General features: G+C 43.2%; 2 protein-coding genes across 4 annotated transcripts in view; one reads left to right on the top strand and one right to left on the bottom strand.

Annotated features, from left to right (window-relative positions):
* Positions 1 to 17,660, top strand: part of ovch1 (ovochymase 1) — a 208,259-nt gene that overhangs the window by 13,485 nt on the left and 177,114 nt on the right. The window lies entirely within an intron of this gene.
* Positions 1 to 17,660, bottom strand: part of stab2 (stabilin 2) — a 34,480-nt gene that overhangs the window by 9,279 nt on the left and 7,541 nt on the right. Inside the window, exons 18-52 of the mRNA XM_074625135.1 lie at positions 17,312 to 17,464; positions 16,907 to 16,966; positions 16,709 to 16,810; positions 16,501 to 16,587; positions 15,355 to 15,466; positions 15,091 to 15,271; positions 14,906 to 14,999; positions 14,670 to 14,828; positions 13,686 to 13,781; positions 13,515 to 13,607; positions 13,385 to 13,432; positions 11,590 to 11,723; positions 11,407 to 11,509; positions 10,913 to 10,990; positions 10,312 to 10,401; positions 10,120 to 10,227; positions 9,446 to 9,577; positions 9,229 to 9,357; positions 9,011 to 9,073; positions 7,563 to 7,661; positions 7,286 to 7,481; positions 7,068 to 7,166; positions 6,275 to 6,332; positions 5,715 to 5,788; positions 5,430 to 5,555; positions 5,174 to 5,247; positions 5,007 to 5,078; positions 4,800 to 4,919; positions 3,461 to 3,505; positions 3,256 to 3,348; positions 2,917 to 3,066; positions 1,214 to 1,342; positions 952 to 1,011; positions 360 to 536; positions 74 to 163 (exon numbers count right to left, since the gene is read on the bottom strand). Coding sequence (XP_074481236.1) covers positions 74 to 163; positions 360 to 536; positions 952 to 1,011; positions 1,214 to 1,342; positions 2,917 to 3,066; positions 3,256 to 3,348; positions 3,461 to 3,505; positions 4,800 to 4,919; positions 5,007 to 5,078; positions 5,174 to 5,247; positions 5,430 to 5,555; positions 5,715 to 5,788; positions 6,275 to 6,332; positions 7,068 to 7,166; positions 7,286 to 7,481; positions 7,563 to 7,661; positions 9,011 to 9,073; positions 9,229 to 9,357; positions 9,446 to 9,577; positions 10,120 to 10,227; positions 10,312 to 10,401; positions 10,913 to 10,990; positions 11,407 to 11,509; positions 11,590 to 11,723; positions 13,385 to 13,432; positions 13,515 to 13,607; positions 13,686 to 13,781; positions 14,670 to 14,828; positions 14,906 to 14,999; positions 15,091 to 15,271; positions 15,355 to 15,466; positions 16,501 to 16,587; positions 16,709 to 16,810; positions 16,907 to 16,966; positions 17,312 to 17,464 — 3,684 coding nt within the window. The remainder of the gene's footprint in view (positions 1 to 73; positions 164 to 359; positions 537 to 951; positions 1,012 to 1,213; positions 1,343 to 2,916; positions 3,067 to 3,255; positions 3,349 to 3,460; positions 3,506 to 4,799; positions 4,920 to 5,006; positions 5,079 to 5,173; positions 5,248 to 5,429; positions 5,556 to 5,714; positions 5,789 to 6,274; positions 6,333 to 7,067; positions 7,167 to 7,285; positions 7,482 to 7,562; positions 7,662 to 9,010; positions 9,074 to 9,228; positions 9,358 to 9,445; positions 9,578 to 10,119; positions 10,228 to 10,311; positions 10,402 to 10,912; positions 10,991 to 11,406; positions 11,510 to 11,589; positions 11,724 to 13,384; positions 13,433 to 13,514; positions 13,608 to 13,685; positions 13,782 to 14,669; positions 14,829 to 14,905; positions 15,000 to 15,090; positions 15,272 to 15,354; positions 15,467 to 16,500; positions 16,588 to 16,708; positions 16,811 to 16,906; positions 16,967 to 17,311; positions 17,465 to 17,660) is intronic.

A 17,660-nucleotide genomic window follows, 5' to 3' on the forward strand; every position in this document is an offset into this window, starting at 1 on the left:
CAACTGGATCAACAAGCGCCCAGCGTCTTCTCTTCTTCTTCTTCAGTTTTCTGTCTGTGTCTGTTGAACTCACGATTTGGTCCGTCCCTCCACAGGTGAACGAGAGCGGCGACCCCTGCAGGGTCTGAGGCGAGTTCAGATGGATCAGACCTTCAGCGTAAACCTGAGTGGACAAAGAAGAAGGAAGAAGAGTCCTGAGACTGTCTAGACAGACGTTTGCTGCTGGCGCATATATATATATATATATATATATATATATATATATATATATATACAGAGATATATATCTCTGTATATATATAGAGATATATATAAGGTCTCTGAGGTGATCCATAACAGTGTTCTTGAATCCTCCTCACCTTCTGGCCGAACAGGATGTGATACTTCATGTACTCCACCAGCTTTGGTACGTTGTCAGAGTGGAACAGGAAGTCCTTCTGCTCCTTCGGCAGAGACGCCATGACACTATCTGAGGGCATGAAGACGGTCAGCGGGGGGTACTTCTCATCATCGAACAGTTTCATCACACCTGTGCCCTGAAACATACATACATACAAGATCATGCATTTCACTGTTTAACCAGACACGGAGCCAACTACCATCTAATCCTGCTGACAAACAGACAAACTGAAAACATGACCTCCATTGCGGAGGTAATAAATACGGAGGTACAATGTCATTTTGCGCATGAATAAGAGAATTTATTGCACTAAATTATGGATTTAATTTCCTCCAGAGGTGGAAGGATAACAGGACTGGTTAATAAACGTTATATGTGGAGCGTTTTACACTGAAACAATCTGTTATGTTGTGTTTAAAAGTTAAAACCTGAAGTATCTGAGTCCACAGTGAGAACTCGTCCCCGTGAACATCAACAGGCTTCTTCATCTTTACCACATTTAAACATTTAGTCATTTCACTGAAGAAGAAAAAAAAGTTCTGTTTTCTTACCACGAGCAGTCCGTAGAAGGTTTTATACCCGTTACCTTCTGCCACGTCACTGAGGTTCAGCTGAAATCATTTACATGAAGGAGTCAGACAATTCATTGATTAGTGAACATACACTAAATAAATACTGATTAATTTATCCGGTAATAAGTGCGGGACTAAAATAACGCTGAGGGCTGTGGAAACAAAGATAAGACACCATATTATTAACTGATTAATAAGAAACTAATCAATAGATGAATCGGCAGATGTGTTGTGAACTTACAGGAACGGTTGACAGTTTTCCTGTGTCCACGACGGGAGGAAGCAGAACCCTGTTGATCTCGTGGAAGATCCCGTTAACGCTGACGCTGTCGCTGTACGTCACGTTAGCCTCGTTGATGAAGAGGCTGCCCTGAAAATATCCAACAGAAAAACATTAATCACCAACAAAGACATCTTTAATTTAAGTTAGAATCTATGGCCCCACCACGGCTCTGAAATATCAGTAAGTTAGAATCTATGGCCCCAACCACGGCTCTGAAATATCAGTAACTTAGAATCTATGGCCCCGACCACGGCTCTGAAATATCAGTAACTTAGAATCTATGGTCCCGACTACGGCTCTGCATTATCAGTAAGTTAGAATCTATGGTTCGACCACAGCTCCGAAATATCAGTAAGTTAGAATCTATGGCCCCGACCACGGCTCCGAAACATCAGTAAGTTAGAATCTATGGTCCCGACCACAGCTCTGAAACATCAGTAAGTTAGAATCTATGGTCCGGACCACAGCTCTGAAACATCAGTAATTTAGAATCTATGGCCCCGACCATGGCTCTGAAATACCAGTAAGTTAGAATCTATGGCCCCGACCATGGCTCCGAAATATCAGTAAGTTAGAATCTATGGCCCCGACCACGGCTCCGAAATATCAGTAAGTTAGAATCTATGGTCCCGACCACGGCTCTGAAACATCAGTAAGTTAGAATCTATGGCCCCGACCACGGCTCTGAAACATCAGTAAGTTAGAATCTATGGTCCCGACCACAGCTCTGAAACATCAGTAAGTTAGAATCTATGGTCCGGACCACAGCTCTGAAACATCAGTAATTTAGAATCTATGGCCCCGACCATGGCTCTGAAATACCAGTAAGTTAGAATCTATGGCCCCGACCACGGCGCTGAATTGTCAGTAGGTTAGAATCTATGGTCCCGACCACAGCTCTGAAACATCAGTAAGTTAGAATCTATGGCTCCGATCTCGGCTCTGAAATACCAGTAAGTTAGAATCTATGGCCCCGACCATGGCTCTGAAATAGCAGTAAGTTAGAATCTATGGCCCCGACCACGGCGCTGAATTGTCAGTAGGTTAGAATCTATGGTCCCGACCACAGCTCTGAAACATCAGTAAGTTAGAATCTATGGCTCCGACCACGGCTCTGAAATACCAGTAAGTTAGAATCTATGGCCCCGACCACGGCTCTGAAACATCAGTAAGTTAGAATCTATGGCCCCGACCACGGCTCTGAAACATCAGTAAGTTAGAATCTATGGTCCCGACCACAGCTCTGAAACATCAGTAAGTTAGAATCTATGGTCCGGACCACAGCTCTGAAACATCAGTAATTTAGAATCTATGGCCCCGACCATGGCTCTGAAATACCAGTAAGTTAGAATCTATGGCCCCGACCACGGCGCTGAATTGTCAGTAGGTTAGAATCTATGGTCCCGACCACAGCTCTGAAACATCAGTAAGTTAGAATCTATGGCTCCGACCACGGCTCTGAAATACCAGTAAGTTAGAATCTATGGCCCCGACCATGGCTCTGAAATAGCAGTAAGTTAGAATCTATGGCCCCGATCAAGGCCCTGAAATATCAGTAAGTTAGAATCTATTGCCCCGACCATGGCTCATGGCTCTACTGGCTCTACTGGCTCCAGCCCTGAGGTTAACCCTTGGTGTGGTTCTACTCTCTGATTGGTCACCTGGATGGCGCTGGTGGTCAGAACCAGTCCGGACAGTGACGTCATGTTTCGGGGTCGGGCCAGGTCAGCGGGCAGCAGAGTGTGACACATGACGATGTGGCTGCGCAGGATGTTGGCAAACTCTTCTTTATGAGTGTTCGTAGATTTCATCTACAAAGATAATAAATAAAAGTCAGACATTAGAGATGTTAGCTTTTAGCCACGTTAGCACGTTAGCTCTATGGACACTAAGGGGAACATGAACGTGGGAACCACATTTCATCAGAATCCATCCCATAGTTGTTGAAGTACATTAATAAAGAGACATTAAACATGTGAATCATTAAAGTTAGTTGTCACCTTGCTGAGGCTGCTTCTCTCTTTGGTGAAGGCTTCAGGGTTCGGAACGAAGACGGTGAACGGACCACGACCTCTCACAGAAATATCCATCAACTGAAAGCCGTTTATTATAATATTTATTATTATTATTATTATTATTATTATTATTATTATTATAAATCTGGGCGATTTGAACTGCAGGAGGCGACAGAGTGACATCACTCACCATCAGACCGAGGTAGAAGTCTCTGAGCTTCCTCTTCAGGATCTCCTGCAGAGAGTCAGCTGTTAGTTCAAAGTCCTCTGGTTATACATGTAAATATATATATATATATATATGGCCCCAAATGATGAGCTGCTAATTGAATACCTCAGACAGCAGAAATCTGATGATAGTCAGGAGGAAGAGGAGCAGACAACATGGAAGGACAAGCCCCTACATGGCATGTACCACCGTCAGATAGAGTAAGTAGCTGATATCAAGAAGACCTACCAATGGCTGGAAAACGCTGGACTGACAGACAGCACAGAAGCACTAATCATGGCAGCACAAGAACAGGCCCTAAGCACAAGGGCCACAGATCTACCAGGATCTACCACGGTAGATCTGACCTAAGGTGCAGGCTGCGCAAAGATGCCCCTGACACGGTACAGCACGTAGTAGTAGGGTGTAAGATGCAAGCTGGATCAGCATACACGGACAGGCACAACCAAGTGGCTGGGATAGTGTACAGCAGGGGTCAGCAACCTGCGGCTCCGGAGCCACATGCGGCTCTTTAGCCCCTCTGCAGTGGCTCCCTGTGGGTTTTTAAAAAATGAGTGGAAATGAATAACTGTTTTTTTGTTTACATTTTCATTTTTATTTATCATTGTTGTAGGTCTCCAGACAGATTTTCTTTTATTTCTTTTTGCCTAAAATGGCTCTTTTGATAGTAAAGGTTGCTGACCCCTGGTGTACAGGAACATCTATACCCAGTATGGACTACAAGTACCCAAATCCCAATGGGGCATACCACAGAAGGTGGTTGAGAACAACAGGGCTAAGGCCCTTCGGGACTTCAGATTCCAGACTGACAAGCAGCTGCTGGCTAACCAACTGGACATAGTGGTGGTAGACAGACAGCAGAAGAGGGCAGTGGTGATAGATGTGGCGATACCGAGCTTGAGGATGACACATATACCACCCCACAAGGGTGGGAGGGAAATTTTTATATATATGAGACGGCCAAAAACCAAGATGGCGATGGTTAAAATGAATTTAGTGATGGATATACGTATATATATAACATAACACAACACACACAACACAACACAACACAACACAACACAACACAACACAACATAACATAACACAACACAACATAATATAACATAACACAACACTTTGCGTAACGTAACGTAACGTAACGTAGCGTAGCGTAGCGTAGCGTAGCGTAGCGTAGCATAGCATAGCATAACATAATATTTTAGCATAGCATAGCATAACATTACATAATATTTTGAGTGAACTGTGGTGTGAGCTGTGTGACTATATAGTGCATATATACATCTATATAGCTGCTCACCTTCGCCACGGTGCCTTTGCAGGTGACTCCGTCTCCAATGAAGTTACTGTTACACGTGCAGGTACGAACACCTGGACCTGTCAGGTTACATCTGGCGTACTGGTGACAGCCGCCGTTTTTCTGGGAACATCAGAAGCATGAAGACGCGTCAACCTGTGATATCACTGATTATTCTCTAATGTACACTTTAACTCCATTCAGACTGACCTTCTGACACAGGTTGATCACCTTACAGGTCTGTCCGTCGCCTGAGTAACCTTCACTGCAGGAACAGGAAGTCTAAAGGAAACGGATTCAATAATAAAAGCCTCAGCGCCAGCAGACGGTGTTTTTTTAATCATCAGAGTGTGAAAGAGAGTGAAACCAGTGTTTACTTTGTTTGGTCCGACGTGGACACACTCTGCGTTGGCGTGACAACCTCCATTCCCTTCCACACAGGGATTTATCTCTGTAGGAGAGGAAACAGAACTCCTGCAGCACTCGAACACATCACACATCACACAATCATATTGATAGTTTTATTTTGAAGGAAGTTTAATACCTCACAGTACTTTTGTGTTCCCTCGCCACCTTTAAATTTGATTGTGCCGTATCTCGCAGTGCTAATTCTAGGTTTAACAGTGAACGTACCGACACACACCAGTCCATCACCAGAATAACCGCTGTCACACACACAGTCTCTCTGGCCGGGTCGCGTCCTCTTACAGACCGCATACGGACTGCAGCCACCGTTATCCACCAGACACGGGTCTGTAGCTGTAAACACCATCATCATCATCATCATCATCATCATCATCATCATCATCATCATCAACGAGTTCATTAGGTTGTGTTTGTTTGTTCAGGTGAGAGGAAGGAGGCGTCTGAACTCAGGTGGTACTGATTCACCTGCAGCCGCCATCTTGTTGTTGTTACCTTGACAGGAAGTTCCGTTTCCTTTAAATCCTGCGGCACAGAGACACTGAGGCACGGACGACCTGAACACACAACTATAGGACGAGATCAGATAGGATTAACTGGATGTCTAAAGGCTCAAACTTCCTGTATTGAAGTATGAGAAAACACAACCATCCTGAAGGGGGCAGCCTTAACTACTACACCTGTCCACCTGTAGAGACTAAGCAATAATCTCAGTATATAAACACTCTTATTTAAGATGGTACAATAACGAATCCTCTAGTTGTGATTGTTTCCTCTAAATGGTTAAATTCAGCGTTACACCAGAGGTTACTGTGTGTTACTCACTTCTTCCTCTAGTTGTGATTGTTTCCTCTAAATGGTTAAATTCAGCGTTACACCAGAGGTTACTGTGTGTTACTCACTTCTTCCTCTAGTTGTGATTGTTTCCTCTAAATGGTTAAATTCAGCGTTACACCAGAGGTTACTGTGTGTTACTCATTTCTTCCTCTATTTGTGATTGTTTCTATAAATGGTTAAATTCAGCGTGACACCAGAGGTTACTGTGTATTACTCACTTTGCGCTGGTGTGACATTTCATTGAGCCGCACAGTTCATCATCTTTGGATTTAATCTCTGCAACGAGACAGACACACAGCTAACACCACAGTCCACTCAAAATATTATTTTACGCTACGCTACGCTACGTTAAGCTACGCTACGCTACATTACATTATTATCGTTATGCTATTTTACGTTATGCTATTTTACGTTATACTATTTTACGATATGTTATTCTACGATATGTTATTCTACGTTATGTTATTCTACGTTATGTTATTCTACGTTATGTTATTCTACGTTATGTTATGCTTTGTTATGTTGTGTTGCGTTATGTTATTTTGTTATGTTATATTGTTATGTTATGTTGTAATGTTATGTTGTTATGTTATGTTGTTATGTTATGTTATGTTGTGTTTCGTTGTGTTGCGTCATGTTATGTTATGTTGTATTGCGTTGTATTGCGTTATGTTGTTCTGTTGCGTTGCGTTGCGTTGTTATCCTTGTGCTAGTTTCATACGATGCCAGTATCTTCACTCTAGCTTTAAAACTGAGCCCACTAACATTATTATCGCGTTAACTTTGACAGCCCTAATTATTACACAAACACTTATAATATACCTCTTTATGCAGATGATACATATGTTTTTATATGGTTCTTATTTTCTTTATTCTCTCCGATTTTTGTGCCTCAGACTCCGTCTTAGTCTCAGCCTCAGTTTCACTAGAAATATCTCTGAGATCTCAGCATTCATAATAATAATAATAATAATAATGATAATATATACTTTATTTATTTAGGTTTCATACCTTCATCACAGAGGACTCCTCTCCAGCCAAGGTAACACTCGCACGTCCCGTCACCTTTCAGTCCTTCATTACAACGTCCATTTATATTACAGCCACACTCTGTAGAGAAACCAACAGCAGTAAGGGAGGAAGGCTCAAATATATCTTTATCGTGTTGACTGTATGAATGATATTTACCCTGATATCTTTATCATGTTTACTGAATAAATTATATTTACCCTGATCACAGTGGACTCCATATTTGCCTCTTTGGCAGGTTTCACAGGCGGTCCCAGTGAAAGCTTTGTCACACTGACAGACTCCGGTACCGTTGGTCCCGTCCGAACACGCTCCGTTACCGTAGCAGGGCTGACCCTTAGGACCGGGACATGGCTCACAGTGCTCGCCGAAGAACCCTCCACAGCACTTCCGCACCTGGAAACAGGACACATTTATACTACTTACTGTCTTTATCTTTATTATGTGTTTTACTTTCCAACAGTAGGACGGACGTACGATGTTGTTCTGGAGGCAGGTGGCTCTGCAGCCGATGGTCAGCAGTCGCTCTCCTTCAAACATCCGAGAGAACATACACTTCCTCGTCCTTGTCGATTTCTGCATACAACAGGAAGTTACCATAAGTGAACTTTTTAAGGGTTTCATGTGTGTTCTATCTGTATTGTGAAATGCTGGATCCTTGTTGTATCACATACTGCAAAAAGTCACTAAAAGATGAAAAATTAAGCTGAGGTTGAGTCATGATCGACCATGATTCTCTTAGTCAGCGGTGATGAAGGTTTTCTGGACTACTACAAGGTATTTATTAGGGCTGTAAATCGATTAAAATACAGTAGTTAATCGTGATTAATCGCACATTTTTTATCTTTGCGTTTGCGAAGGCAAAGAAATACGTACAAATTAGGGTGACGGCTAGGTTAGGTTAGGGCCAAAAACCAAGATGGAGACGGCCAAAAGCCAACATGGAGACGGCCAAAAACCAAGATGGAGACGGACAAAAACCAAGATGGAGTCGACCAAAAACCAAGATGGAGACGGCTAAAAACCAAGATGGTGAGGACCAAAAACCAAGATGAAGACGACCAAAAACCAAGATGGAGATGACCAAAAACCAAGATGGAGACGGCCAAAAGCCAAGATGGAGACGGACAAAAACCAAGATGGTGACGACCAAAAAAACTATTATTAATTAGTGGTGTTACAAAAAATTTGCGTTTATGTGTTATTATCACGTTAACTTTGACAGCCCTAATATTCATATATCATTGATCAGTGTTCATCTTGTAGCATATTATAGATATAGAGATAGACCTTTGGGATTAATATTTTAACATCACTTAAATATAAAATCAAGTCATCTGTAAATAAAAGTATTTTTTTTACTTTTCTTTGCCTGAGTTTGAGCATTTGCTTCTGTCTGTCCAGTGTTCTTTTTTTTAAGTTATTTTTTGGGGGCATTTTTTAAGCATTTTATTGATAGGACAGTGGATAGAGTGTTGGAAAGGGGGAGAGAGAGAAGTGACATGCGGAAAGGACCACAGGCTGGATTCGAACCCGGGTCCACCCGGGCTAACCAGCCGCCCCTGTCCAGTGTTCTGAGTTTGAGCGTTTGCTTCTGTCTGTCCAGTTTTCTGAGTTTGAGCGTTTGCTTCTGTCTGTCCAATTTTCTGAGTTTGAACGTTTGCTTCTGTCTTTCCAGTTTTCTGAGTTTGAGCGTTTGCTTCTGTCTGTCCAATTTTCTGAGTTTGAACATTTGCTTCTGTCTGTCCAGTTTCCTTACACAAAGATTGAAATGATTATATTATGAAGGACGACCTTCGGGATGCCTCCGCTTCGTCGGGAAGTTTGAAGACTTTTGAGGAATAAATTCAACTTTTCTGATTGTTTCTACAGTCTCCTGGACTGTTCTGCTTTATATTAGATAATCAGAGAGTGATAAATCTTACGTCTGGGACGGTGTCATTGGGGCAGATTGTGCTCTGAGGGAACAAACAGTCCACACAGCTTCCCTGTGGAGAGTAAAGAGACAGTTATCATTCATCCACTAATACTGTAATATATATATATTTACCATGACTTTGTGGTACTAGTACTCTAGTATATGTATATTGTTACCATGACTTTATGGTAATAGTACTGTAGTATATATACAGTATATATTTACAATGACTTTGCGGGAGGTGACGTGGTCGCAGCGGTTCCTGTTGATGTGCAGAACAGCCGACAGGCCGTGAATCACTCCGTTACCACTCAACAGGTTGGAGGAGTTGATCTGAGCCTCGTTCACAAACAGCTGCAGGAGACACACATTGATCAGTTCCTTCAGGTAATCAATCGTGATCAGATGATGATGATATTGATAAGTGATTTGTGATCATTACCTTTCCGTCTCGGGGGTAGAAGGCGAGCTGGAAGGAGAACCCGAGCAGCGTCTGTTTGTATCCTCCGGGCTGAAGGTCGGTCTTCAGCAGACGCTCCGACGCCACCACGTGGTAAAGGGTCGTATTCACATCCTGTTTACAGTTACAAAATAAAAGCACAGAGACGTCCATGTCTACGTCACTGCTTTCAACAACTGCTTCTTTAGGACATCAATAAAATTTTTTACTGTATTAACACTTAAACTGTGTAAGAGGAGATGAAGATGATTAAACCATGGCTGCAAATATGGCGAAGCACGACACCGATGACCAGGACACCTATGACCAGGACACCGATGACCAGGACACCTATGACCAGGACACGATGACCAGGACACAGATGACCAGGACACCGATGACCAGGACACCTATGACCAGGACACCGATGACCAGGACACCTATGACCAGGACACCTATGACCAGGACACTGATGACCAGGACACCTATGACCAGGACACCGATGACCAGGACACCGATGACCAGGACACCTATGACCAGGACACGATGACCAGGACACCTATGACCAGGAGACTGATGACCAGGTCACCGATGACCAGGACACCTATGACCAGGACTCTTCTGTCCAGTTTATACTAAATACACAGATTTATTCAGCTAGCTTCATGGTGCTTTACCAGGGAGGTTGCAGACATTTTCTTCAGGTAATCAGAGACGGCGGCATCTGTTGGAGCAAAGACGGTGAACTCATCGGCCTGTTCGATCTCGTCTGTCAGGTTGTAATCCTGAACAAGAGAAACACAAACATTACTGACGTCTGTACGCAGAGTTAAAGCTGAGGATGTGTCGTGGTGCGTTTGTGGTCGTACGATGAGATACGATCTGAACAGAGAGAAGTCCGGTCTCAGAGCCAGAGTCGCCAGCAGACCTTCACTCAGCTTCCTGTCAGGAACCAGAACCTGGACACACAAAGACAAGGGGCTCAGTCTGTCCTGTTGGAGCAACGTTAGCATCCTTAGCATCGTTAGAATCCCTTAGCATCCCTTAGCATCCTTGAAGGATATCTTTCAACCTGGACCCTGGATGTTTTTGTGTCAACAATTTCTGAAACTGGTCCAGTATTGAAGGAGAACGAGATTTCAGAACGAGAGTTGGAAACAATAACAAACAGACCGGATCAAGAGAAATGTAAGGAGAATTATTTCTCTGTAGCGTTCCTTCTATAATGTTGTCAGACACTTCTAATAACAATCTGAGCCTGTCGGTGGCGACAACAAGAACTGTTAGTGGGCGTAAAGTGACGGTGAGTGATTACAGTACAGCTCATTTAGCGGTTGCGGCGTTCTCCCTCAGTACCGGACCAGTTTCAGAACCTGTTGTCTCCGATAGTCATTGGGACACAAAAACATGGGAAACAGAGTCAATGTTAAAAAATAGTGAAGTTTCCCTTTAACATGATGAGCTCTGTACCTGATCAATGACGTGGATCAGTCCGTTGGTAGCGGCTACGTTGGACGTGGTGATGGTCGCTCCTCCGACCACCGTGAGCTGATCAAACAAACACAACGAATAATAAAAACCTGAACTTCATCGGTAGAAACACAAAATAAAACCTTTCTCACACATTTCTTTTTAGAAATGAAATGATTTACTTTTGGATGTATCAGAGCAACATGGCCTTTACAGTCCAACGTGGTGGAAGCTAAGCTCTGCTGCTGGAACGAACTATTGACTTTCACCTCTTAGTGATATACGTTCTTTGTCCTCTAGTGTCCTCACCGGACCTGGTGGACATGTACCGCTGGATTTAACATTATAGACATGACTACTGACTATTAGCGGAACACTTTGACCGTACATTGTCCAGGCTCAGGATGTTTGGGCATTACATCTAAAATGAGGACTGAGTCTAGTTTTCAGGGCAGAAATGATAGAAAACTGAACCATCCCCTCTGTGGATTCACCTCATTGGTTGTTGAAACAGGAAGTTTTGTCTTGAGAAGGGAAGTGAGAGAGGAGATGCTGCTCAGACTGGATAGCGGGTAGTTTCCCGGGATCATGTGATTCCTGTGATATGGGACAGATGGGACCATTAAATACTTGTATAAGCACCAATAAATAACTAAATCATGAAGCTGAGCTGTAACCTGATGAGACTCGGCAGGTTCCCCCTTGTGGTCCAGAAGTCTTTGTCCTCTTGAGACATTTTAGCGACGGCGGCTGAAGACGGAACCAGGAGGGTGAGGTTCTGATCCGACAGAGACCGGGACAGACCCGAGTCCTGAGACACGAGGACAGACATCTGTCATCTCTGAGACTTACATGTAACGCTGGTTCAGCTCATTAGAAATTATTATGAACATTTACAATATAGTTGCTGTTACACACACATGTTCATCTGTGATATGTACTTTTTAGTTACGTATGGATGCAGATGTGTGTTATATTGCATATGTATTTAAATTTGTGATATAAGTTGTCATTCTATTCTATTATTAATGACGCCATTTAGTTACATATACAGGAACTATAAATATACTATATATGTGTACGTAAATGTGCTATATGGTCTACTTTACTTTACACATGTAAATTTACAGCTAGGGCTGTCAATCGATTCAAATATTTAATTTTGATTTATCGCATATAAATTGCACATTTTTAATCTGTTCAAAATGTACCTTAAAAGGGAGATTAAAAGAGATCTTCAAACAACTGAGAAACACTTTACAGGAAACTGACGGATATTGGGAAGGCAAATGTACAAATTAGGGCAACGGCCAAAAACCAAGGTGGAGATGATGGAGATGTCCAAAAACCAAGATGGAGATGATGGAGATGTCCAAAAACCAAGATGGCGAAGGCCAAAAACCAAGATGGAGACAGTCAGAAACCAAGATGGAGACAGCCAGAAACCATGAGTGTGTTCCAATCCGCGTACTTCTGTACTTACACTTATTATTTTGAGTGCATAAGTGCGTTCACACTGGGAAGTACGGCAAAATGCAGTGCACTCAAAGTACCCGGATGTTGTACTCAAAACTGTCAAATCGTTGAGTGTGGAACGCTTGACACTTTCCACACCTAACTGTCGCCATCTTGGCTACGTAGCGGAAGGGGCGGAGCCATGACCACTATTCAAACATACGTAGATAACAGAATAAAACAATACAATACGTAAACATACCGGTGCATTTTCAGCCAACAGGAGGACACATTGTAGGCGTAGGCGTAGGCGACGACGTTGGAAACGTAATTTCCACTCTGCTTTCATTTTTTTTCAGAAGATATTTTGGCGGGTAGCGAGCCGCGGTCAAATGTTGCGATTGTCATTTCCGGTCAGTATTCGATTTGAGACGACCCTACCCCGTTGAAATTTACGCACTACTCAAGTGAGTACAGAGTGCACAAAGTGCACTACATTGAAGTGTACTTCTGGAAGTACGTGGATTGGAACACACTCCAAGATAGCGACGGCCAAAAAACAAGATGGCGACGGTCAAACGACAAGATGGCGACGGTCAGAAACCAAGATGGAGACGGTCAAACACCAAGATAGCGACGACCAAAAACAAAGATGGAGACGGACAGAAACCAAGATGACGACGGCCAAAAGCCTAACTTTGACAGCCGGTGTTTGTAATATACATTGTTGATCTAAATGGACATATATTTGTGAGACATGTTGCAGTTACATACATACATGAATTTGTCCTAGATGCTCACATAACTTGGGGTTACATAGTATATAAACGTATATAAATACAAACATTTGAGATACATATGATACGTGTAAATTCTCGATTTGTGCTCTCCAGTTAAATACATGTGTAAATTTATATATATATATTCGTGATAACAGCATGTTCTTAATTATGTAGTTGATAAATTATATAAATTATATAATTGCTGGTCTGCCCAGTGGTTTCTGATGATACTCACAGTTGTCCATGTGAAGAACTCGGAGGCGTCGGGCAGATCCAGCAGCGCCTGAACGCAACATGAGAACAGACTCAGATCCAGAAACACTGTTTAACGTATAAACATGTTGATCCATGTTCAGGACTCTCACCTGCTCCACGGTACCGTAACACACGTGTCCATTTCCAATGTATTCATCGTCACAAACACACGTCCACTGAGAGAACAGCAGGAGGCAGCTGGCCTGAACAAAACACACACACCTCATGTTCTTCATCACCTTCATCGGTTCCGACTAAACAGTGATGAAGACGTGACTCACCAGGTAATGACAGCCTCCATTAACGGTCACACACTGATTCACAGCTTCACAGTCTTGCCCGTTTCCTTTGTAGCCGGCTTTACACGTACAGTCACTCTGTCGGTTCAACAAGTACAACGTGAAGAGAAGAAGAAACTTTATGAACTGTATGGTGACACTACTGAGAACGAAACCGCTGTGACATCATCTTCAACGGCACACTCACCCAATCATTTCAATGGCAACCAAACACAGAAACGTCTGCACTTCATCAGAAGTGTATGTAGTGAACGGTGTAGTGTACGTACTGTACGGCGAAGTGTACGTTGTGTATGGTGTAGTGTATGGCGTAGTGTACATAGTGTACGTTGTGTACGGTGTAGTGTACATAGTGTACAGTGTAGTGTACGGTATAGTGTATGTAATGTACGGTGTAGTGTACGTAGTGTACGGTGTAGTGTACATAATGTACAGTGTAGTGTACGGTGTAGTGTACGTAATGTACGGTGTAGTGTACGTAGTCTACGGTGTAGTGTATGTAGTGTACAGTGTAGTGTACAGTGTAGTGTAAGTAGTGTACGTAGTCTACTGTACAGTGTGGTGTACGGTGTAGTGTACGGTGTAGTGTACGGTGTAGTGTACGCTGTAGTGTACGGTATAGTGTAAGTAGTGTACGTAGTTTACAGCGTAGTATACGATGTAGTGTACGGTGTAGTGTAGTGTACGGTGTAGTGTATGTAGTGTACGGTGTAGTGTACGGTGTAGTGTACGGTGTAGTGTAGTGTACAGTGTAGTATAGTGTACGGTGTAGTGTAGGTAGTGTACGGTGTAGTGTACGGTGTAGTGTACAGTGTAGTGTATGTAGTGTACGGTGTAGTGTACGTAGTGTACAGTGTAGTGTACGTAGTGTACGGCATAGTTTTGGTACACCTTAAATAAAAAAAGAGATGAAAGTGAACAGATGAAAGTCAAGGTGTAGTCCTTTAAAACGTGTGATGATGTCACCTGTCCAGGTCCGACGTAGATGCAGGTGGCGTTGGGGTGGCAGCCGCCAGCGTCTGGACCATCACAGTTGTTGATTGGCTGACACTCGTCTTCGTCGTCCCTCCATCCGGTCAGACACTGACAGGTGTGAGTGGCTGGTCCTGTCTTTATGCATTTAGCCTGCAGGTGAGGACATCAGCGATTATTAAAAACATATTTATTACACATTTAAGATGAGGGGATAATAAGTGACGTACATTCACACTGCAGCCGCCACGGAGAGGTGAAGCACAGGGGTCCGACTCAACACAGGTGATGCCGTCACCTTGGTAACCAGGTTTACATACACACCTAGAAACACACACAGCAGATAAACTGTCTGGTCATCTGTAGTTAACAACTGTTCATGTGTTCCTTCAATGATGGACGCAGGCAAACTCACCTGGTGGTTCCCTGGCTGAAGTCACAGTCTGCATGGGCGTGACAGAACTGAGCCTGAACGCCGCACACCGCCGTCCTGCGATCGCAGAACTGACCGGTGAAACCCGTCAGACAGGAATCCGGTTTACAGCGACCGTTTGAGTCCGGGCGGTTATCACACTGTCCGTGGACACAGGGACAGGCTGAGGACGGACAGGTGAGGGTTAACACAGGTGACATCACACCTACCTGTATGATGTCACAGGAAGTGACGGCTCACACTTACTTCTGTCACAGTTTGGGCCGTATTTATTGGAGGAGGAGCAGTAATGACAGCGAGAGCCTCGGAAGTTCGAATCACAGATACACGATCCATTTCCTCCAATCCCCTCCAGACACTACAACAGAAAAACACTTCCTTTTCCTCCAATCCCCTTGAAACACTACAACAGAAAAACACTTCCCTTTCCTCCAATCCTCACCAGACACTACAACAGAAAAACACTTAAATTTCCTCCAATCCCCTCGAAACCCTACAACAGAAAAACCCTTCCATTTCCTCCAGTCCCCTCAAAACACTACAACAGAAAAACACTTCCATTTCCCCCAATCCCCTCCAGACATTACAACAGAAAAACACTTCAATTTCCTCCAATCCCCTCGAAACCCTACAACAGAAAAACCCTTCCATTTCCTCCAGTCCCCTCAAAACACTACAACAGAAAAACACTTCCATTTCCCCCAATCCCCTCCAGACATTACAACAGAAAAACATTTAAATTTCCTCCAATCCCCTCGAAACCCTACAACAGAAAAACCCTTCCATTTCCTCCAATCCCCTGGAAACACTACAACAGAAAAACACTTCCATTTCCCCCAATCCCCTCCAGACATTACAACAGAAAAACATTTCAATTTCCTCCAATCCCCTCGAAACCCTACAACAGAAAAACCCTTCCATTTCCTCCAATCCCCTGGAAACACTACAACAGAAAAACACTTCCATTTCCCCCAATCCCCTCCAGACATTACAACAGAAAAACACTTCAATTTCCTCCAATCCCCTCGAAACCCTACAACAGAAAAACCCTTTCATTTCCTCCAATCCCCTCGAAACCCTACAACAGAAAAACCCTTTCATTTCCTCCAATCCCCTCGAAACACTACAACAGAAAAACACTTCCATTTCTTCCAATCCCCTCGAAACACTACAACAGAAAAACACTTCCATTTCCTCTAATCACCTGCGAACACTACAACAGAAAAACACTTCCATTTCCTCCAACTCCCCTCGAAACACTAGAAAAACCCTTCCATTTCCTCCAATCCCCTCCAGACACTACAACAGAAAAACACTTCCATTTCCAAGTTAAAATGTATTAACTTTTAAAGTATAAAAACCCCTTGATGTGTTGAGTGTGTTGAAACTGACCTGACCGTGACCGGAGCATGGTGTCTGGTATCCACCTGGACAGGGACTGCAGTCTGGCCCATAGAAACCTTTACAACATGCTGGAGTCTGAACACAGAAACACATCAGTCAACAACTCCTGCATTTTCGTTTGTTTTATAAAGACTGTTTCCGGACTCATCTGTAACAATATCTGATTTCTACGTCTGGTAACGGTGTGTTAGTTTACTGTGACGGTGGCGTTGCAGAGCGGTGAGCAGCCTGTCGCCGGGATGTTAACAGCTGATATGCTGAGGGACAGCATGTAGACACATCCGAAGGTGGAGGAGCCCTGATCAATGAAGAGACGCAGCATCATGTTTCTGATCACATATAAGGGTGTAAGGAAACAAAATCTGGAGAAAATAAACAGAGTGAGACATCTTACTGTATAAACTCCAGTCGAGCACGGAGACAGTTTGACTTTAGAGCAGCCGACACATTCACCCTGAAAATAAATCAGAGATCATCAAACATCTCAGAAACATGTTACAGGAAACAGATGTTTTTGATGAGACAGCCAAAAACCAAGATGGCGACTTCTAAAACCAATTGATTGTTTCATCTTAGATCTATTATATTCATGAGATAATATACATGTACGATAATAGCACTAAAAATGAATATAATCCCATAAAAAACATATTTTATGTTGAGAAAAATAGTCGCAATTGCTTTGATATATCCGACTTGGTGCTCAATAACGCAGAAGTACTCATAAAGTAAAGAAAGGCCTCACGTCGGCCAAACATAACGTCAGGAGAAAACAAAGATGGCTGCCGTTGAAGCTCACCTTGATGATCTTGGTCTTGGTGATGTCACACCTGTGGGGCAGCACTGGTTCGATGGAGGACGGAGTCAAAACTCCATCCAGCACATAGAGACGACCATTTTTAGCTTCCACTGCTGCCTCCAACACCGCCGCCCCGTTCAATAAAATCTGACCCTAAAACAAAACAGCAGTCAAAAATATCCACATTTCATGAATCTGTATTAATCTCTTTCTGTACAGAGAAACAAACACGGACCTACATTTGTATCTGATCTAGAACTGTTAGAAGATAAGCAGCTGATTGTTGGAATTAAAATGGTTAAACATGGAAAAACTCATTCAATATCAATGAATCAAGTATGATTGAGTG

Source organism: Sebastes fasciatus, chromosome 23, assembly GCF_043250625.1.
Source record: "Sebastes fasciatus isolate fSebFas1 chromosome 23, fSebFas1.pri, whole genome shotgun sequence".
In the NCBI taxonomy this organism is placed as follows: Eukaryota; Metazoa; Chordata; class Actinopteri; order Perciformes; family Sebastidae; genus Sebastes; species Sebastes fasciatus.